Below are 18,685 nucleotides of genomic sequence, written 5' to 3' on the forward strand. Positions count from 1 at the left end.
TTAAATATATTTTTTTGAAATACAGATTATAAGAAAAAAAATACATTTGACACAAAAAACTGATTTAAACAATTCATTCCTTAACTAATTTGCATATTTTTTTCTCAGGACGCATTGCCTGTAAGACATCTTACAACCTGCCGGATGTGTACAAAAAAAATAAAACCAAAACATTGCTTACCCCATGGATTTCTCTTGTTTTTCATGACCACTGCTTGATTTGCTTGCTTAGCAGTCTTTCTTACATCACGTGTATCGTGTATGACTCTTCTGGGTCTCTGCTGCAGTACGTTAGGTCTGCTCGTATTCCAGACTCTGGTTAGCAAAACTACGCACAGAATATGGAATTATTATGGAGCCAAAACAGCTCTTTATTGAATCATTAAGACCTAGAATATATAGAATGACTGGTGGAAATGTAAAATCTTCATTGTGTGCTTTTATTATCCTTTATAGTAACATTTACATAGCAATTAGTGCTAGTGCCACTCATTACATCTCATGTATGTAAACAAGCATGCAGAAATATTTCATTGCAGTTTATAATGAGAGAAGTTATCCAAGTGGTTAGTGTGGACACCAGTGTTTTTCTTTTGTGCTAATATCTATGCTTGAGATTCCTTGTTCCCCAATGGAAGGCTTGGTTGTCGGCTGTTGATGGCTGGTACACCTGTAACTGTTTGGGGGATGCATGGGTTTTATGACCACCTACATAAAAGAACTAGATTACTGACACTGAAACGTGCATGCCAACTAATGTGATTTTTTTTTTTCGCGATTAAAGGGAATTTGTCATCAGGTTTTTGCCACCTAATCTGAAAGCAGCATAATGTAAAGACACTGATTCCAACAATGTGCCACTTATTGGTCTGTTAACTGTAGTTTTGATTATCCCCTGCTGATAAAATAAGACTAGTAAACATGCGGCCTTGTAGTCTTCCATATTCATAAGCTCTGTATAACCACGGCCCCTATTGATTGACAGCTTTCTGCCTATGCGAAGTGTACACAGAAAGCTGTCAATCCGTGATGTAGGCAGGGTTATACACAGCTCAGCATTCAGAGAACTTCTAGATCTGCTGCAGAAAAAAAAACTGTGATTTGATTGAAAGGACAACATGCAGCCCCAGAAGTAAGACATCACTGGAATCAGGGTCTCTGCACCTACATCATGCTGCTTTCAGATGGGACAGCAAAAACCTGGTGATAATTCCTTATAACCTGAGCTCATTTTTTTCTGAATGTTTAGCTTACTGTAAAATGTACATGTTGTAAGGCAGCGTTAGTCATCATGCTGGGGGACACTCGCTGCAGCGGGTCAATTAAAGCACACCAGCCAAGTTTTCCAGTATTTCACAATCCAGCAGTTTATTACACTTCACTACTGGTGATCACCGAGTCCAACTCAGTGGCTCGCCGACATATTACACATATAATGTCCAAGAGCCTTTCCAGTGGCAGACAGGCCCACTTGGCTCCAGTTACAGCCTTCAGCAAAGTCACTTATATAAATGTCCACATCAAGCAGTGTTTTACCCTTGCCGGGTTTTAGCTGCTTCAGACTGGTTCTGCCTCCGCGGTGGCTTTACGGCTTCCCAGATGGGGGTCTCCAGCCCTCGTACCTTCAAAGGCTACTGGTATGTTTTCACACCTAACATCCAGCCTCTGCCTTCCAGGACTCTTGCTTTCCAAGCCTCTTGCCCTCCAAGGCTACTGGGATCGCTTACACATAAGGATCCAGCCTCTGCCTTTCAGGCTTCACTAGGCCTCACACTCTAACGGTGTCCCACACAGGGAACAGGCCTCACGCCTTTCACACCCTGTCTCAAATCTACCACGGTTTATATATCCTCTAGTGCACACACAGGACCTGTGCTGATATCACAGTCATGTGATCAGACCTTCTGTGTGCACAGGACCTGTGCGATGTCACAGTCATGTGACTAGTCACCTGGGGGAGGTACATGGTCGGCCAAAACACACTCTGGACCATTACAGTAATGCCGCAAGCCGCCGCATTACAATGTATATATTTTTCTGTTCTTGAAGAGTGCTAAACACATTAGATCCAAATCATCTAAACCTCTTGACTTTAATATTGGCCCTCCTTTTAGTCACAGCAAGGCCTCCACTCTCCAATGTCCTCTTCTCCCACGTATGCCAGAAAATCACCATACATAGGTGCAGATTATTGAAGCTGGTAGCTTTCTGTAACTGTATCTTTGATTACAGATACAATGCAGAGGGAGCACAGTCTGCCGCCATTATATGACATGACAAATAATTGAAAAATAATGCTATGCAAACAAATTAGGACTTAACGTATCTTTACAGCCCCTTATTTCCGAGTAGATGGTATTTGTATGATCTCATTCACACCGTCACTGAATTGTATGTGCAAAACAGGTGTCTAGTTTTCCATTAATCCAAGTTCATACAAAAAACTGATTGGTTTGAGGTCTGGTCACTGTATGGGCCAGCCACATTTTCCCACACCAGACTCACCCAACCATGCATTTATGGACTTTCATTTGCAGACTAGGACACAATCAAGTTGGAAAAGAAATGGGCCTTACCCCTCCTCCCCTACCCCCAAAAATTTGCAACATCCACTGCAAAACAACCCAATAGAAGCATTATCCATCCTTCATGATACTTAAAGGGTTTTCCGACAAACAAAGTACATTTTATAGCATAGATCTTGAAAAACTAATACATTCCACAATTGGATGTGTTGAAAACAAAAATGTACCCCTGCAATGTACTGTGTAATGGCTGTGTGTGACCATGCAGAGCTGCTACAGTTCTTGGTCGTCATATACCACAGCTCCTAGCCAGGGGAGGAAGCATAAGTGAGTATACAGACTACACAGCAGGTGCTCGCAGCTGCTGCTTTCTGGGAGGTAACACATTTCCCTGTTTGTTTTATCACAAGAGTGAGTGTTTCTGTCGCGTCTCCAGTCCTTTGAGCTCATGTTAAATCAAGTCAGTGATGTAATAGTTCTGGCGGCCTATGAGCTTCTATGTCATTGGCTTGATTTATGATGAGCTCACAGGACTGGTGACATGTAGAAACACTCACTCCTGTGATAACACATTTGCCTGCCTGTTTGTTTTATCTCACAGAAAGCTGCATCTGCAAGCCCCTGCTGTGTTGTCTGTATACTCACTTATGCTCCTTCCCTGGCCAGGTGTTGTGGTATGTCCCCACCATGAACTCGAGCAGCTCTGCATGGTCGGACTCTGCACATAAGAGTATGCATAACATTGGCACATTTATAAGATTATCTCAGCAATGGAACATTTTTTTTAACACATCCACTTGTAGAACTTATAATTACTCCAAGATCTATTGATTGAAATGTACTTTGTTCGTGGGCCAACCCCTTTAAAACCCCTTTACAACCTATGACGTCTTAGTACGTCATAGGCTACCTCCCCCGGTTCAGTGAGGGCTCCGGCGGTGAGCCCGCACTGAACCGAGCACATGTCAGCAGATTCTTACAGCTGACATGTGCCCGCAACAGCCGCGGGTGGAATCGCGATCCACCCGCGGCTGTTAACATGTTAAATGCCGCTGTCAATCTCCGACAGCGGCATTTAACGCGCGCTTCCGGGAAGCGCGTCCTAAGCCCCACCCATCGGCGACCCCGTCACGTGATCGCTGGTCACCGATGGGTGGGCATGACAACCCAGGGTCTGCAGCAGACACCTGCGGTTGTCATGAGCTGGTCGCTATGAGCGCCACCTAGTGGTCGGTGCTCATAGCACAGGACCATTTCTGCTGCATGCAGGGGATCTGCTGATCCCCTGAATGTAGCAGAGGCGATCGGACAGTTGCTGCTTCTAGTCTCCTATGGAGACTATAGAAGCATGCAAAAAGTGAACAAAAAAAGTTTTTAAAAATATAAAAAAAATTAAAAAAATATAAAAATTTAAATCACCCCCCTTTCACCCCATTCAAAATAAAATATATAAAAAAAAAAACCCTACATAGACATATTTGGTATTGCCACGTTCAGAATCGCCCGATCAATCAATATAAAAAAAGAATTAATCCGAATGGTAAATGGCGCAATGAGAAAAAAATTCTAAACGCCAGAATTACGTTTTTTAGTCGCCGCAAAATTGCAATAAAATGCAATAACGGGCGATCAAAACATCGGATCTACCCCAAAATGTTATCAATAAAAACGTCAGCCCGGCGCGCAAAAATTAAGCCCTCACCCGGCCCCAGATCCCGAAAAATGGAGACGCTACAGGTCTTAGAAAATGGCGCTTTTTTTTTTTTACCAAATTTTGGAATTTTTTTTCACCACTTAAATAAAAAAGGACCTATACATGTTTGGTGTCTACGAACTCGTAATGACCTGGAGAATAAGAATGGCAGGTCAGTTTTAGCATTCAGTGAACGTGGTAAAAAAATAAATAAAAACCAACTGTGGTATTGCACTTTTTTTGCAATTTCACCGCACTTGGAATTTTTTTCCCGTTTTCCCGTACACGATATGGTAAAACTAGTAATGGCGTTGAAAAGTACAACTCGTCCCGCAAAAAATAAGCCCTCACACGGCCATATTGTCCAAAAAATAAAAACGCTATGACTCAGGGAACAAGGGGAGCAAAAAACGAAAATGCAAAAATGACAAAACCCAAGGTTGCGAAAGGGTTAATAGTTAGCACAGTGAAATCTTGCAGGTCTTATTATACTGCCATTCACTTAACCTATAATCGTCCATGTTGTCGTACAGGTTTTGTCCAGTTTAAAAATTGATGTGGTTGTAGGGTTGCAGATTTATAAGATTACAATCAAATCTGTTACTCTCACTCCCCACGATCAGCACTGCCTTTCTGCCACCTTTCCATTCTTTGTTGGTTAACTGCAGCGGGGCCTTAACATCCATATCGCAAGTCACCACAGCAGCCAATCACTGCTCAGCGCCTCGTGGGCTCTACATCGACATCACCACTGAGCCCAGTGATTGGCTTTATATGCTTTAAAATCACTAGATAAGTCAAATATGCTAGTCTTTAACAAAAGCCGCATGGAGTTGATTTGCTAAATGTATTATGAGGCACACTTTGGTATATCTTTTGGGCTGTCTATGTATCAGAAAATGAAATCTAAGCACTTTATGATTTGGCATAGACTTTTCATATAATTTCCGTCAGTTTTCTCATGTAAAAATATAGTACTTTTGTTGTTTGAAATTTGACATTTCTCCTTTCTTTGTTAAGCTCTGCTTACTTTAAAATTTGGTAAAAGCTGATGCTAAAAAAGGGAAAAATTCATTTTTAATCAATGCAAAAATTGTGACAAATTTTGTGCCTCTGCAACAGAAAACTGTTGTAGATGGAATTTATTATCCCCTCTACATCTACATAAAGAATAAAGAAAGGTCTTCATAGAAGATAAAGGAGATGCCTTTCAAAATAATGTAGCGCTAATAATGCAATTAGAATCTCAAAATATGATCTGTTACTGAAGAGTAATGAGTCGGTTATAATACTGATCATAGCTGAGCATCATTATTTGTGTTAGGTATATGGTGACACTGTGCTTTATATAATGTATACACACATTTCTGTACAAATGCAATAAGCAGATAAGCTGAACAGGCAAAGTAGCAATAGATCTAGCAGGAAGCATGCAAACTGCAGGGATTAAAGAGCAAGACTGTTCTGTCTTGTGGTATCGCTGGGACCATACTCAATTACTGGGTTTATATCCATAGTCCCTAAGAAGATAAGCACAGGGGGTCAGTAATTTGACCACTTGACACAAGGATGATGCTTTGAGCACAAGCCATGCCCCTGAGGAGGAAATGGGTCCTTCTAATTGAATGAAACAATTAATTAGCTTTGCCAGTCATGAAACCAATTAAAAGGCTAATGTCTTGTGCTATTCAGCCACATACTGTAGCACTCTAGATCACTTCCAGTTCCTGCAGCTGCTCCTAATCGCTGTGTGCCAGCCATGCCACTCCATGGAGCGAGCAGGAGAGAGGCCCAGGGGAGACGCTTCATTTGATTAAAGACTAAGGCAAACATAAATAGCACATTGTGGTAGTTGAGAGCTCATTAGGGTTCAGTAAATCTCCAAACATGAAATCACACAGGTTTTTATTGATACTGTAAATATTCAGCTGACATGGCTGTTTTTTTTCTTCTGTGTATTATGCGGCACTTCAGATACAGCTGCATACAGACTAATGTTTGCAGATTTCAGTCCTTTATTCTAGAGGCGACACCTGACCATAATCAAACTTAATTTATGTGTATTGTTTGTATCATTTCCTAGCTTTTTAAGATGGAAGTGGAAAAAAAAAATATTTTGCCAACTCACTTTTCCTAGTTTAAATTAGATTTTTACCTTTCCAAGGAGAGAGGTTTTGCTTTCTAAAGCTGATTTTCCAAAGAAATTTAAGTGATATTTTTTTTCCAATAAATGGTATTATTTCTGAAGACTTAAAGAGGTAGTTTTCTAAAAATCTTGACAATATAGGATAAGAATTTTTTTAAGTTCTAGTTAGAGATTTTCCACTACTTTTTCTTTGATGACCTATCCTAAAAAATAGGTCATCAATGTTTAATTGGTCGGGGTCCGACACCTGGCACCCCCGCCGATCAGCTGATCTCGTCGCAGGCGGCCGGAGCTTCTCGATTGCAGAGCTGCTCTGTTTTCCGATAGTGGACGCGGCAGGGTACTACACATCCGCCTCCTGTCCAGCTGATCGGTGCGGGTGCCAGGTGTCAGACCCCGACCGATCAGACATTGATAAGTCATCAATGAAAAAGTAGAAGACAACTTCTTTAACTGCAAGTTACAAAATTGTTACCCTATATTATCAAGATTTTTAGAAAATTACACAAACTTACAGATGTATGTACTCTTTAACCCCTTGGGTTTTTCCGTTTTTGTTTTTTGCTCCCTTTCTTACCAGAGCTATTTCCTAGACCCATAGCATCTCCATTTTTCGGGATCTAGGGCCGGGTGAGGGATTATTTTTTGTACGCTGAGCTGACCTTTTTATTGATACCATTTTGGGGTAGGTACGATCTTTTGATCGCCTGTTATTGCATTTTATTGCATTGTTGCGGTGACCAAAAAAACGTAATTCTGGTGTTTTGATTTTTTTCTCGTTACGCAATTTACCCATCAGATTAATTATTTTTATTTATTGATAGATCGGGCAATTCTGAACACTGCAATACCAAATATGTGTATATTTGATTTTTTTATTGTTTTATTTTGAAAGGGGGGTGATTTGAACTTTTTTATATTTTTAAAAACATTTTTTTTACTTTTCACTGGCTTCAATAGTCTCCATGGGACACTAGAAGCTGCGATCATCCGATCGCTTGTGCTACACAGCAGGGCTTCATTCCTGCTATGTGTAGCAAAAATGCTCACTTGCTATGAGTGCCGACCACTGGGCGGCGCTCATAGCATCCCGGCAATGACAACTGCAGGGGTCTCCTGCAGACCCTGGGTTGTCATGCCAACCCATCGGCGACCCGCGGTCATGTGGCGTGGGCGCCGAAGGGTGGGATTAGTGACACACTTGCTGTAAGCGCGAGTTAAATGCCGTTGTCAGAGATTGAGTTAACAGCCGCTGGTAGATCACGATTCTACCTGCGACTGTTAGAGGCACATGTCAGTCAGCTGTACAGATCAGCTGTCATGTGCCGGGAAAGATGCGGGCTCAGCGCCGGAGCCTGCATGGCGTGAAGGGGTTAAAATGGAGAAACTCAAGAAAGCAGTGTTGAGCATTAGAAGAACATTGATTGCCCACAGTACCATAAACAACTGAACTGTTTGATTGCCTCTGAACTAAAAAAAGTTGTGTAAGAATTTTGTTTAAAAGTTAGCTGCACTTTCAAGTAACTTTTCAGAATGAGCTATCCTGTGTGTACATTTATGGCCCTTATATGACTTAAATCCTGCAATTTCAGCAGTTTTCCCCTCTGCAGGTTCTATCTCTAATTTGTAATTGACTCTGAGCTGCTGGAAGGAAACTAGCTCCTATGATGTCTTACATTCATATTGTTAGAACCCTCCTGTTTGTTTTTTCCATCTTTTGTTTTGCGTGACCATCTGCCTTTATATTCCAGCTCCGCCCTTTTGACTGTGCTGGACTTCAGTGTTTGACTGTTTCTCTAGCCAGGTGCTTGTGCCTTTCTCTGTCAGTTTGTTTGGTGCTTCTGGGACCTCTAGTACTTTTTTGTCTGTTTTGTCTTTTTGTGTTCTGCAACAACTTCTCTGTTTAGGAGGTGTCCCATTTTTGTCCCAGTCCTTAGTTCTTTTAGGGACCCCTCCCGTTATGCTATAGGTCTTCGTTCATACTAGCCGAGGACTAAGGCGGGTCTGTTCGCTAGGAACAGGCAGCCCGCTACATCGTATGGATTCAGATTCGTTTTACTGTAGGGACAGTTTTCCCTTATTTTTCCTTAATACATGTTGCAGATCATAACAGTAAGTCCAGCCCAAAAAAAAAACTAAAAGGAAAGAAATTCGAGAATCAGTAGTTTCCGTCCAGTATTTGGCTCAATGCCTACAGGGATTGTCTCTGGAGGTGGCCGAGCTCCAGCAACACGTGAGTAGCTGTTCTGAAGCGCATTTTGCGGAACCCAAGGTAGGACTGCCTGATGTTTTTTATGGTAAACAGCAAGATTTTTTTTTCCTTTAAAAATGCTTGTTTGTTATATTTTCATTTGAGACAAAGGTCCTCTGGGAATGAATCACAGCACATTGGTTTTATTATGTCACTTTTGCGCAAAGAACTACAGGGGTGCGCCTTTTCTCTCCAACCTAATGATCCATGTTTAAGGTCTGTAGAAGAATTTTTTCTGCTATGGGGCTATTATATGACGATCCTGATCGAATGTCATCTGCTGAGGCAGAACTCAGGCGTTTGAATCAGGGGTCAGGTGATGTTGAAAATTATTGCACACACTTCAGAAGATGGGCCTCAGAAGTTAAATGGAATGATCCAGCTCTGAAATGTCTATTTTTTGCTGGTCTGAGTGAAAGGGTTAAGGATTTGCTAATTGCATTCCCCTCACCTGAGACTCTGCAAGATGCCATGCAATTAGCTGTTCGTGTGGATAGGAGACTGAGATTTAGACAGAATGAGGTAAAGACTCCTGTAATGCCAGGTCCTAGTCCCCAGATGGAGGTTGGGGCGAAGTCGCTCCCCTCTCAGGAAAGAGACCGGAGGTTCGCCGAGGGATTGTGTCTTTATTGTGGTAAAGCTGACCATTTGATTAAGTATTGTGAGCTTCGTTTAAGTAAAGAAAAAAAAAAGGTCAGTTACGCCCGTATAGCTTGTTTACGCTCTGCAGGAGTATTTCTTTCTGGGAGTACTACTTTGCAGGAAAATTTGATTGAATTTCAGGTATTTGTGGATTATGGTTCAACACTTAATGTGATAGATAAAGGGTTTTTGGAAAACCTTAAATTGAAATCCAAACCTTTGTCATCACCTATTTCTGTGATTGCAATTGATAATACTCCCTTGAAATGTATTACTCACAAGGTTGCTGCATTTCCCCTCACTATCAATGGAGTTCACCAAGAAATTTTGGACTTGGTTGTATTAGATAATTTACCCTCCCCGGTCATTCTAGGATTGCCTTGGTTAGAACTGCACAATCCTTTGCTGGACTGGTCTACTAATGTGATTAAGTCTTGGAGTGCAAAGTGCTATGATAAATGTTGTAATGGTCGCATTGTGGCTGTGGAAAAAGAGGAATTACCTGTACCTATTCAAGATTTTTGGAGGGTTTTTTCAGAGGAGGAGTCTCAAGTTTTACCTCCTCATAGGGATTATGATTGTTCTATTGAGTTTGTTCCTGGATCTACTCTTCCCAAGAGTCGCTTGTTTAATCTGACTATCCCTGAAAGAAAGTCCTTGGAGGAGTACATACAGACTAGCCTGGCTGCTGGTCACATTAGACCTTCTAAGTCGCCTGTGGCAGTTGGATTTTTGTTTGTTAAAAAAAAGGACGGGGGTTTACGTCCATGTCTGGATTTTCGTGAAATTAATAAGATTGCCGTATTCAATTCCTACCCATTGCCGTTAATTCCTGACTTGTTTAACCAGTTGGTGGGGGCCAAGTGGTTCTCTAAAATTGATCTCCAGGGGGCATACAATTTGTTACGAGTGAATGAGGGTGATTGAATGGAAAACTGCTTTTAACACTCCGGTAGGCCATTTTGAGAATCTGGTGATGCCTTTTGGTCTTACCAATGCACCTGCATTTTTTCAGAACCTTGTTAATGACATCCTGAGACCTTTGATTGGTAAGAATGTGGTTGTGTATTTGGATGACATTTTGATTTATTCACCAGATCTAGAGTCCCATTGGCAGAGTGTACGTGAAGTTTTGCAGTTATTGAGTGATAATTCACTCTTTGCTAAGCTGGAGAAATGTGAGTTCGCTGGAGGCATTGTCTCCAGCGAGGGCTTTGAGATGGACCTGGTGAAGGTTCAGGCTGTGCAGGAATGGTCTAGGCATATTGGTTTGAAATCTATACAGAGATTTTTGGGTTTTGCCAATTGTTACAGGAAATTCATTAAGAATTTTTCTGTAATTGTTAAGCCTATGACCGATCTCACCAGGAAAGGTGCGAATATGGTCCAGTGGACTACTGAGGCCATTGAAGCGTTTGAGTATCTCAAAGAGAGGTTCAGTTCAGCCCCTATCCTTATGCAGCCTGATGAGACCAAGCCTTTTTTGATCGAGGTCGATGCTTCATCGGTGGGGGTCGGAGCAGTTTTGTCTCAGGAGAACAGGGATGGAGTACATCCTTGTGCCTTCTTTTCGAAAAAATTTTTGGAAACCGAACTGAATTATGATGATGGAAATCAGGAGTTGCTGGCTATTAAACTCGCGTTTGAACATTGGCGTCATTTTTTGGAAGGCGCTAGATTTCCTATTCAGGTTTTCACAGATCATAAGAATTTGATCTATCTGGATGCTGCCAAGCGCTTGAATGCCGTCAAGCTAGGTGGGCACTTTTTTTTTTCTCGGTTTCATTTTTCTGTTACCTATATTCCTGGTACTAAAAATGTTAAAGCCGATGCTTTATCTCGCAGCTTCTCTCCTACGGTCGGTGCCGAGGAGGAGGAGAGCATTTTACAGAAAGGAGTTGTGGTGGCGGCATTGGACTCCTTTTTGGAGAATGTGATTCTGAAAGCTCAAGATGATGCTCCATCTAACACTCCTCATGGGAGGTTGTTCGAGCCTAGATCATTTAGGAGAGATTTGTTTGTGGAGTGTCATGAGTCTCGGTTGGCAGGTCATCCAGGAATTTCGGAGACTAAGAGACTTATCAGTCGCAGTTTTTTGTGGCCTGGATGGCAGAAGGAAGTCATCAAGTGGGTGCGTCAATGTACTGTGTATGCTAGGTCAAAGGCTTCACATACTCCTGCTGCGGGGTTGCTTTGCCCTCTCAAGGTTCCTAGTGCGCCTTGGACGCATCTCACAATGGATTTTATTACTGATTTTCCTGTGTCCGAGGGTTTTACTGTCATCTGGGTGGTCGTGGACTGTTTTAGTAAGATGTGTCATTTGGTTCCATTCATTAAGTTGCCCTTCGCCAAGACACTCGCTAAGGCTTTTGTTAAGGAGATTGTCAAGCTCCATGGCGTTCCCACGGATATTGTTTCTGATAGAGGACCTCAGTTTGTGGCTCTCTTTTGGCGTGCTTTTTGTGACAGGTTGGGAGTCCATTTGTCATTTTCGTTTGGGTATCATCCTGAGTCTAATGGACAGACTGAAAGAAAGAACCAGGATGTTGAACAGTTTTTGCGTTGTTTTGTGGTGGACAATCAAGAGGTGTGGTCTGAGTTTCTGCCTCTCGCAGAATTTGCTCTTAACAATCATACATCCTCCTCTGCTGGGTGTTCTCCTTTTTTTTTTTGTACTGGGAGACATCCGTCTTTTGGTTCGTTCTCCAAATTGGAGTCGGCGGTGCCGGAGGAGGAGAATTTTTCCGGTGATTTGGAGAGAGTTTGGACTAATGTACGGTGCAACCTTCTAGAAGCTAACAAGAAGTCCAAGAAGTATTTTGACAGGAAACGTTAGGATGTTTTGTTTACTGTGGGTGACATGGTTTGGTTGTCCTCAAAGAACCTGCGGTTGAGGATTCCCTCTAAAAAACTGGGTCCTAAGTTTGTGGGTCCATTTAAAGTGCTTCAGGTTGTTAACCCGTCTGCTGTTAGGTTGGATGTCCCTACTTCCTGGAAGATTAATCCTGTGTTTCATGTTTCCTTGTTGAAAAAGGCTGATGTGTCAGATAGGGATGCCACTGTCACAGTTCCTCCTGTGGTGGAAGACGGCGAATATGAAATTTCTCGTATCTTGAATTCTAGATGGCATAGAGGGAGATTACAGTTTCTTGTCTCCTGGAAGGGTTTCGGTCCCGAAGACAACTCCTGGGTAAGGACGGATGATATCTCTGCTCCTAGGCTTGTTAAAGCTTTCCACAAGAGGTTTCCGGATAGGCCTGGGCCTGGAGGATCCGGAGGATCTTCATAAAAGAGGGGGTACTGTTAGAACCCTCCTGTTTGTTTTTTTCCATCTTGTGTTTTGCGGTCTCTTGACCATCTGCCTTTATATTTCAGCTCCTCCCTTTTGGCTGTGCTGGACTTCAGAGTTTGTCTGTTTCTCTAGCCAGGTGCTTCTGTGCCTTTCTCTGTCAGTTCGTTTGGTCCTTCTGGGACCTCAAGTACTTTTTTGTCAGTTTGTCTTTTTGTGTTCTGCAACAACTTCTCTGTTTAGGAGGTGTCCCATTTTTGTCCCAGTCCTTAGTTCTTTTAGGGACCCCTCCCCTTATGCTATAGGTCTTCGTTCAGACTAGCCGAGGACTAAGGCAGGTCTGTTCGCTAGGAACAGGCAGCCCGCAACATCATAGGGATTCAGCTTAGTTTTACTGTAGGAACAGTTTTCCCTTATCTTTCCTTAGTACATGTTGCAGATCATAACACATACAGTTATATGAAAAAGCTTGGGCACCCCTATTAATCTTAAGCTTAATGTTTTATAAAAATTGGTGTTTTTGCAACAGCTATTTCAGTTTGATATATGTAATAACTGTTGGACACAGTAATGTTTCTGCCTTGAAATGAGGTTTATTGTACTAACAGAAAATGTGCAATCTGCATTCAAACAAAATTTGACAGGTGCATAAGTATGGGCACCTCACCAGAAAAGTGACATTAATATTTAGTAGATCCTCCTTTTGCAAAAATAACAGCCTCTAGTCGCTTCCTGTAGCTTTTAATGATTTCCTGGATCCTGGATGAAGGTATTTTTGACCATTCCTATTTACAAAACAATTCCAGTTCAGTTAAGTTTGATGGTCGCCGAGCATGGACAGCCCTCTTCAAATGATCCCACAGATGTTCAGTGATATTCAGGTCTGGGGACTGGGATGGCCATTCCAGAACATTGTAATTGTTCCTCTGCATGAATGCCTGAGTAGATTTGGAGCGGTGTTTTGGATCATTGTCTTGCTGAAAGATCCATCCCCTGCGTAACTTCAACTTTATCACTGATTCTTGAACATTATTGTCAAGAATCTGCTGATACTGAGTGGAATCCATGTCTCTCTCAACTTTAACAAGATTCCTGGTGCCGGCATTGGCCACACAGCCCCAAAGCATGATGGAACCTCCACCAAATTTTACTGTGGGTAGCAAGTGTTTTTCTTGGAATGCTGTGTTTTTTTGCCGCCATGCATAATGCCTTTTTGTATGACCAAACAACTCAATCTTGGTTTCATCAGTCCACAGGACCTTCTTCCAAAAAGAAATTGGCTTCTCCAAATGTGCTTTTGCATACCTCAGCCGACTCTGTTTGTGGCGTGCTTGCAGAAATGGCTTCTTTCGCATCACTCTCCCATACAGCTTCTCCTTGTGCAAAGTGCGTTGTATAGTTGACCGATGCACAGTGACACCATCTGCAGCAAGTTGATGCTGCAGCTCTCTGGAGGTGGTCTGAGGGTTGTCCTTGACTGATCTCACCATTCTTCTTCTCTGCCTTTCTGATGTTTTTCTTGGCCTGCCACTTCTGGCCTTAACAAGAACTGTCCCTGTGTTCTTCCATTTCCTTACTATGTTCCTCACAGTGGAAACTGACAGGTTAAATCTCTGAGACAGCTTTTTGTATCCTTCCCCTGAACAACTATGTTGAATAATCTTTGTTTTCAGATCATTTGACAGTTGTTTTGAGGAGCCCATGATGCCACTCTTCAGAGGAGATTCAAACAGGAGAACAACTTGCAAGTGACCACTTTAAGTAGCTTTTCTCATGATTGCATACACCTGGCTATGAAGTTCAAAGCTCAATGAGGTTACAAAACCAAAAAAAGTGCTTTAGTAAGTCAGTAAAAAGTAGGTAGGAGTATTTAAAACAAGAAAATGATAAGGGTGCCCATACTTATGCACCTGTCAAATTTTGTTTGAATGCAGATTGCACATTTTCTGTTAGTACAATAAACCTCATTTCAAGGCCAAAACATTACTGTGTCCAACAGTTATTACATATATCAAACTGAAATAGCTGTTGCAAAAACACCAATTTTTATAAAACATTAAGCTTAAGATTAATAGGGGTGCCCAAACTTTTTCATATAACTGTATCACACCAAGAGATATTCCTGCTTTTCATTCCTTAGTTAGCCCACAGAAAGAAACAGCTTTTACATGGAGGAAATTTTACAGCTGTTCTGAGCTGTGTAGATGTAAATCAACACACCCTCTTTCTACTTCGCTCCTCTGCCTGTTTCCTCTCTCTGCTCCTCACCCTTCCTCTGCCTTTCCTCTCCATGGACTATAATATGAGATGTAACCTGATAACTCACTGCTTTGGCAGCTTTTCTTGTCTTCAGCAACTTGGAGTTGAGCTGTTTTTCTCAGAGTGGATGGGGATTTTAGAAGATGCAAAGAGGAAGTAGGGCACGAAATGGCTCATTAAGGGAGAAAGACGCAGAATTCTCTGAGATATATCGCAAAGTTTCTTTTAATGGTTTTTATTGTTAATTTATGCAAAGTTCGCCGAAAGAACCGTTCCCATTTAAGATAAATGTAAACATTTCAGAAGTCATTAAAAGTGATTGTTTATGTGCTGAGGCCTCCCCCTGTTTTTGGAACCTTTGATTAGTAGTTTCATTTTTAAAGTAAGTCCATGCAATTTAATATGTTTTCTCTGTGCCTTTGTGTCGGTATAGACAGTAAGTATAAAGGGCTCCGGAAAACATGAATTGACATTTGTTGATGTTATGCCATATATAAAAGCCATAGTAAAAAAAAATATAAATTACTTGTTTAATCACTTTGCATATCAAAGTTTATATATAATATTTTAATCCTAAATATTTCCTTCTTTTCCTAGTGTCATTATTACAACTGTACTTTATCTTTCGGATGCTCTTCGTAAGAACTTTTTAAATGAAGGCTTTGATTATAAGGTAAGAATGACTTCCAGACATTAAAGCTCTAAGAATGTGCAGTTTTTTTGGTTCATCATTTTACTTTTTCAAAAACTGCCTTAGACCAATTATTAATCTACAATGCCAACTAATGTCAATTTTATTTACTGAAGGGGTTATTTGAGACTTTGGTTATTCTTTCCTATGGGACTTAGAACTGACAGGTAGGTAGTTATTAACTACCTGCGTGTTCTGCCCGGCGATGATTTCCTCCGGCTCAGGCAGTGACTCTCCTGCTTCATTTCACTTCACATGACTCAATGACGTCATTGCAGGTCCTTTCACACCACTGCCACCCATACAACAGAGCAGGCGGAGCAGAGAAAACACCGGGGGCCATCGGAAGGTAAGTATAATATTTATTTTTTATTTTTCACCATTCTTATTCTTTTTTATTAACTATTACTTGGTCACACTATATAAATCCATGCCGGTTGCATGGATTTATATAGTGTGAACAAGTTGACAAGCACTTTTCCATGTGATGCTAAAATCGCTTGGAAAGTGCTTGATAACCCGCATACAGAAATGCATGTGAAGAACGCTTGACAAACGCTTCTACCTGGCGGGAAAAACGCATGTACAATCTGCATACGTTTTTCCTGCCAGGGAGATGTGGAAAAAATATGCAGCATTTCTGCATCGTGGGCACTTAGCCTTAGTCCCATTAGAAAAAATAACCAAAGCACCAGATAACACCTTCAATATAGTTTAAATAGCATGGTGGCTCATTGGTTAGCATGTGTTGTCTTGCATCATTGGGGTCCTATGTATGGATCTGGGCTGCATCTACAAGAAGGTTGTATGTTCTTCTGAGGTTTATGTGTTTTTTTCTCTGGGTACTCAGGTTTTTTTCAACACTCAATTAATATACTAATAGGTTAATGGAAAGCAAAAAATACAATGTGTGTTATGGAAATTAGATTATGATGCAAAGCCAATGATCATCTTATTTGAATAAACGCCCGAACTCTCTGCTAGATATAAGTAAAAAGATTCCCTGCACCCTGGTCCAGCTGCCAGCCATGTCCGTAATCTGCAAATGCCAGACCAGATCCTGCAAACATCCTCCTGTCATCCCTGGTGCCTCCTCTGATTAGCAGGCCTGGTACAATGTTATCATTCTGACATCACACTCGCATGACATTGGGCCATGCCTGCTAATTAGAAGAGGCGCCATGGATGCTGGCAGGCTGGAGTAGGTTCATAGGTCTCTGGGCCAGCGACCTCAGAGTACCAATGGTGCTGCTGGACCAGGATCATCAAATCTAGTCATTTTAAGCTTAAACTCCCTTTTTCTTCCCCACTACAGAGACCATTTCTTCTCAGCATACAGAACACATGCACAAAAAAATGGAAAAAAAAAAAAAAAAGTTTTTAAAAACATGAAAATATAAGGTCTCTGCAACATTTCAATAAAATTCAGCAAGAGGCAATCAAATCATGTTTGTACCCCAAAATGGTATCAATAAAAATGTCAGCTCAAGGAGCAAAAAATAAGCCCTCACAGAGCTCCATATCCCAAAAATTTAAAACTGTACGCATCTTGGGATATGGTGGCACAAGCAGAATTATTATTTTTTAATTTCTGAATTTTTTTCCACTACTAAAAGAAAAAACTATACATGCATCTGCGCAATCGTACTGACCTGGAGAATCATATTGCCAGGTCAGTTTTACTGTATAATGAAAACTGTATTCATATAAAAAAAAAAACCTGTGGAATTGCCCTCATATGGTAATGTGGACGGAAAAATAAAAAAGTTATGGCTCTTAGAAAAAGGAGAGGAGAAACTAAACGGAAAAAATGGAAATTGGCCGCTGCTTGAAGGGGTTAAAAGTATCTTGCAATAGCTTTCATTTAAGGAAAAAACACTATAGATTTAGACATCTATATCCGTGCTGACTGTTTTAACCGTATCAATGGTTACTGTAATGTATATTGATTTCAATAACTGAGATACTGTTGCAAAGTAAAATTTACGCTCTTGTGCTTGTACTTTATTCACAGATATGGGATTCCTACTTTTACCTTGCAGTCATTTTTATAAACCAGTTATGTTTACAGTTGGAGATGTTTGCCCCGTCAAAAATGAAAAAAGTCCTGGAAAGGTAAGAGTGATCTCTTTTTTTTTAATACCTCAGATTATCCAATTTGCCATGGGTAGAATGGCAAACAAAATACAGTATATCAAAGAAATTCTCTTCACAGCACTAATTGTTCTTGTCATTTGTTTCAAAAATATCCCAGACAAAATATATATACTGGTCAAAAAAAATAAAGGGAACACTTAAACAACAGAATATAACTCCAAGTGAATCAAACTTCTGTGAAATCAAACTGTCCACTTAGGAAGCAACACTGATTGACAATCAATTTCACATGCTGTTGTGCAAATGGAGTAGACAATACATGGAAATTATTGGCAATTATCAAGACACCCTCAATAAAGGAGTGGTTCTGCAGGTGGGGAACACAGACCACATCTCAGTACCAATGCTTTCTGGCTGATGTTTTGGTCACTTTTGAATGTTGGTTGTGCTTTCACACTCGTGGTAGCATGAGACAGACTCTACAACCCACAGAAGTTGCCCAGGTAGTGCAGCTCATCCAGGATGGCACATCAATGCAAGCTGTGGCAAGAAGGTTTGCTGTGTCTGTCAGCGTAGTGTCAAGAGGCTGGAGGTTCTACCAGGAGACAGGCCAATGCACCAGGAGACATGGAGGGGGCTGTAGGAGGGCAACAACCCAGCAGCAGGGCTGCTACCTCCGCCTTTGTGCAAGGAGGAACAGGAGGAGCACTGCCAGAGCCCTGCAAAATGACCTCCAACAGGCCACAAATTTGCATGTGTCTACACAAACGGTTAGAAATCGACTCCATGAGGGTGGTATGAGGGCCCGAGGTCCACAGATGGGGGTTGTGTTCACAGCCCAACACCGTGCAGGACGCTTTGCATTTGCCACAGAACACCAGCATTGGCAAAGTTGCCACTGGCGCCCTGTGCTCTTCACATTTGAAAGCCGGTTCACACTGAGCACATGTGACAGACGTGACAGAGTCTGGAGACACCGTGGAGAGCGATCTGCTGCCTGCAACATCCTTCAGCATGACCGGTTTGGCAGTGGGTCAGTAATAGTGTGGGGTGGAATTTCTTTGGAGGGCTGCACAGCCCTCCATGTGCTCT

The 18,685-nt window shown here is 41.6% G+C and overlaps 1 protein-coding gene across 5 annotated transcripts in view; it reads left to right on the plus strand.

The window, feature by feature from the left end:
• Nucleotides 1-18,685, plus strand: part of DOCK4 (dedicator of cytokinesis 4) — a 378,644-nt gene that overhangs the window by 244,498 nt on the left and 115,461 nt on the right. For all 5 annotated transcript variants that reach the window (XM_073651961.1, XM_073651958.1, XM_073651957.1 and 2 more), the window contains 2 exons: nt 15,403-15,478; nt 17,511-17,611. In XM_073651961.1, coding sequence (XP_073508062.1) covers nt 15,403-15,478; nt 17,511-17,611 — 177 coding nt within the window. The remainder of the gene's footprint in view (nt 1-15,402; nt 15,479-17,510; nt 17,612-18,685) is intronic.

The sequence above is a fragment of the Phyllobates terribilis genome, unplaced genomic scaffold (assembly GCF_046119375.1).
Source record: "Phyllobates terribilis strain yellow unplaced genomic scaffold, ASM4611937v1 Scaffold_11__3_contigs__length_659146591, whole genome shotgun sequence".
Taxonomy (NCBI): Eukaryota; Metazoa; Chordata; class Amphibia; order Anura; family Dendrobatidae; genus Phyllobates; species Phyllobates terribilis.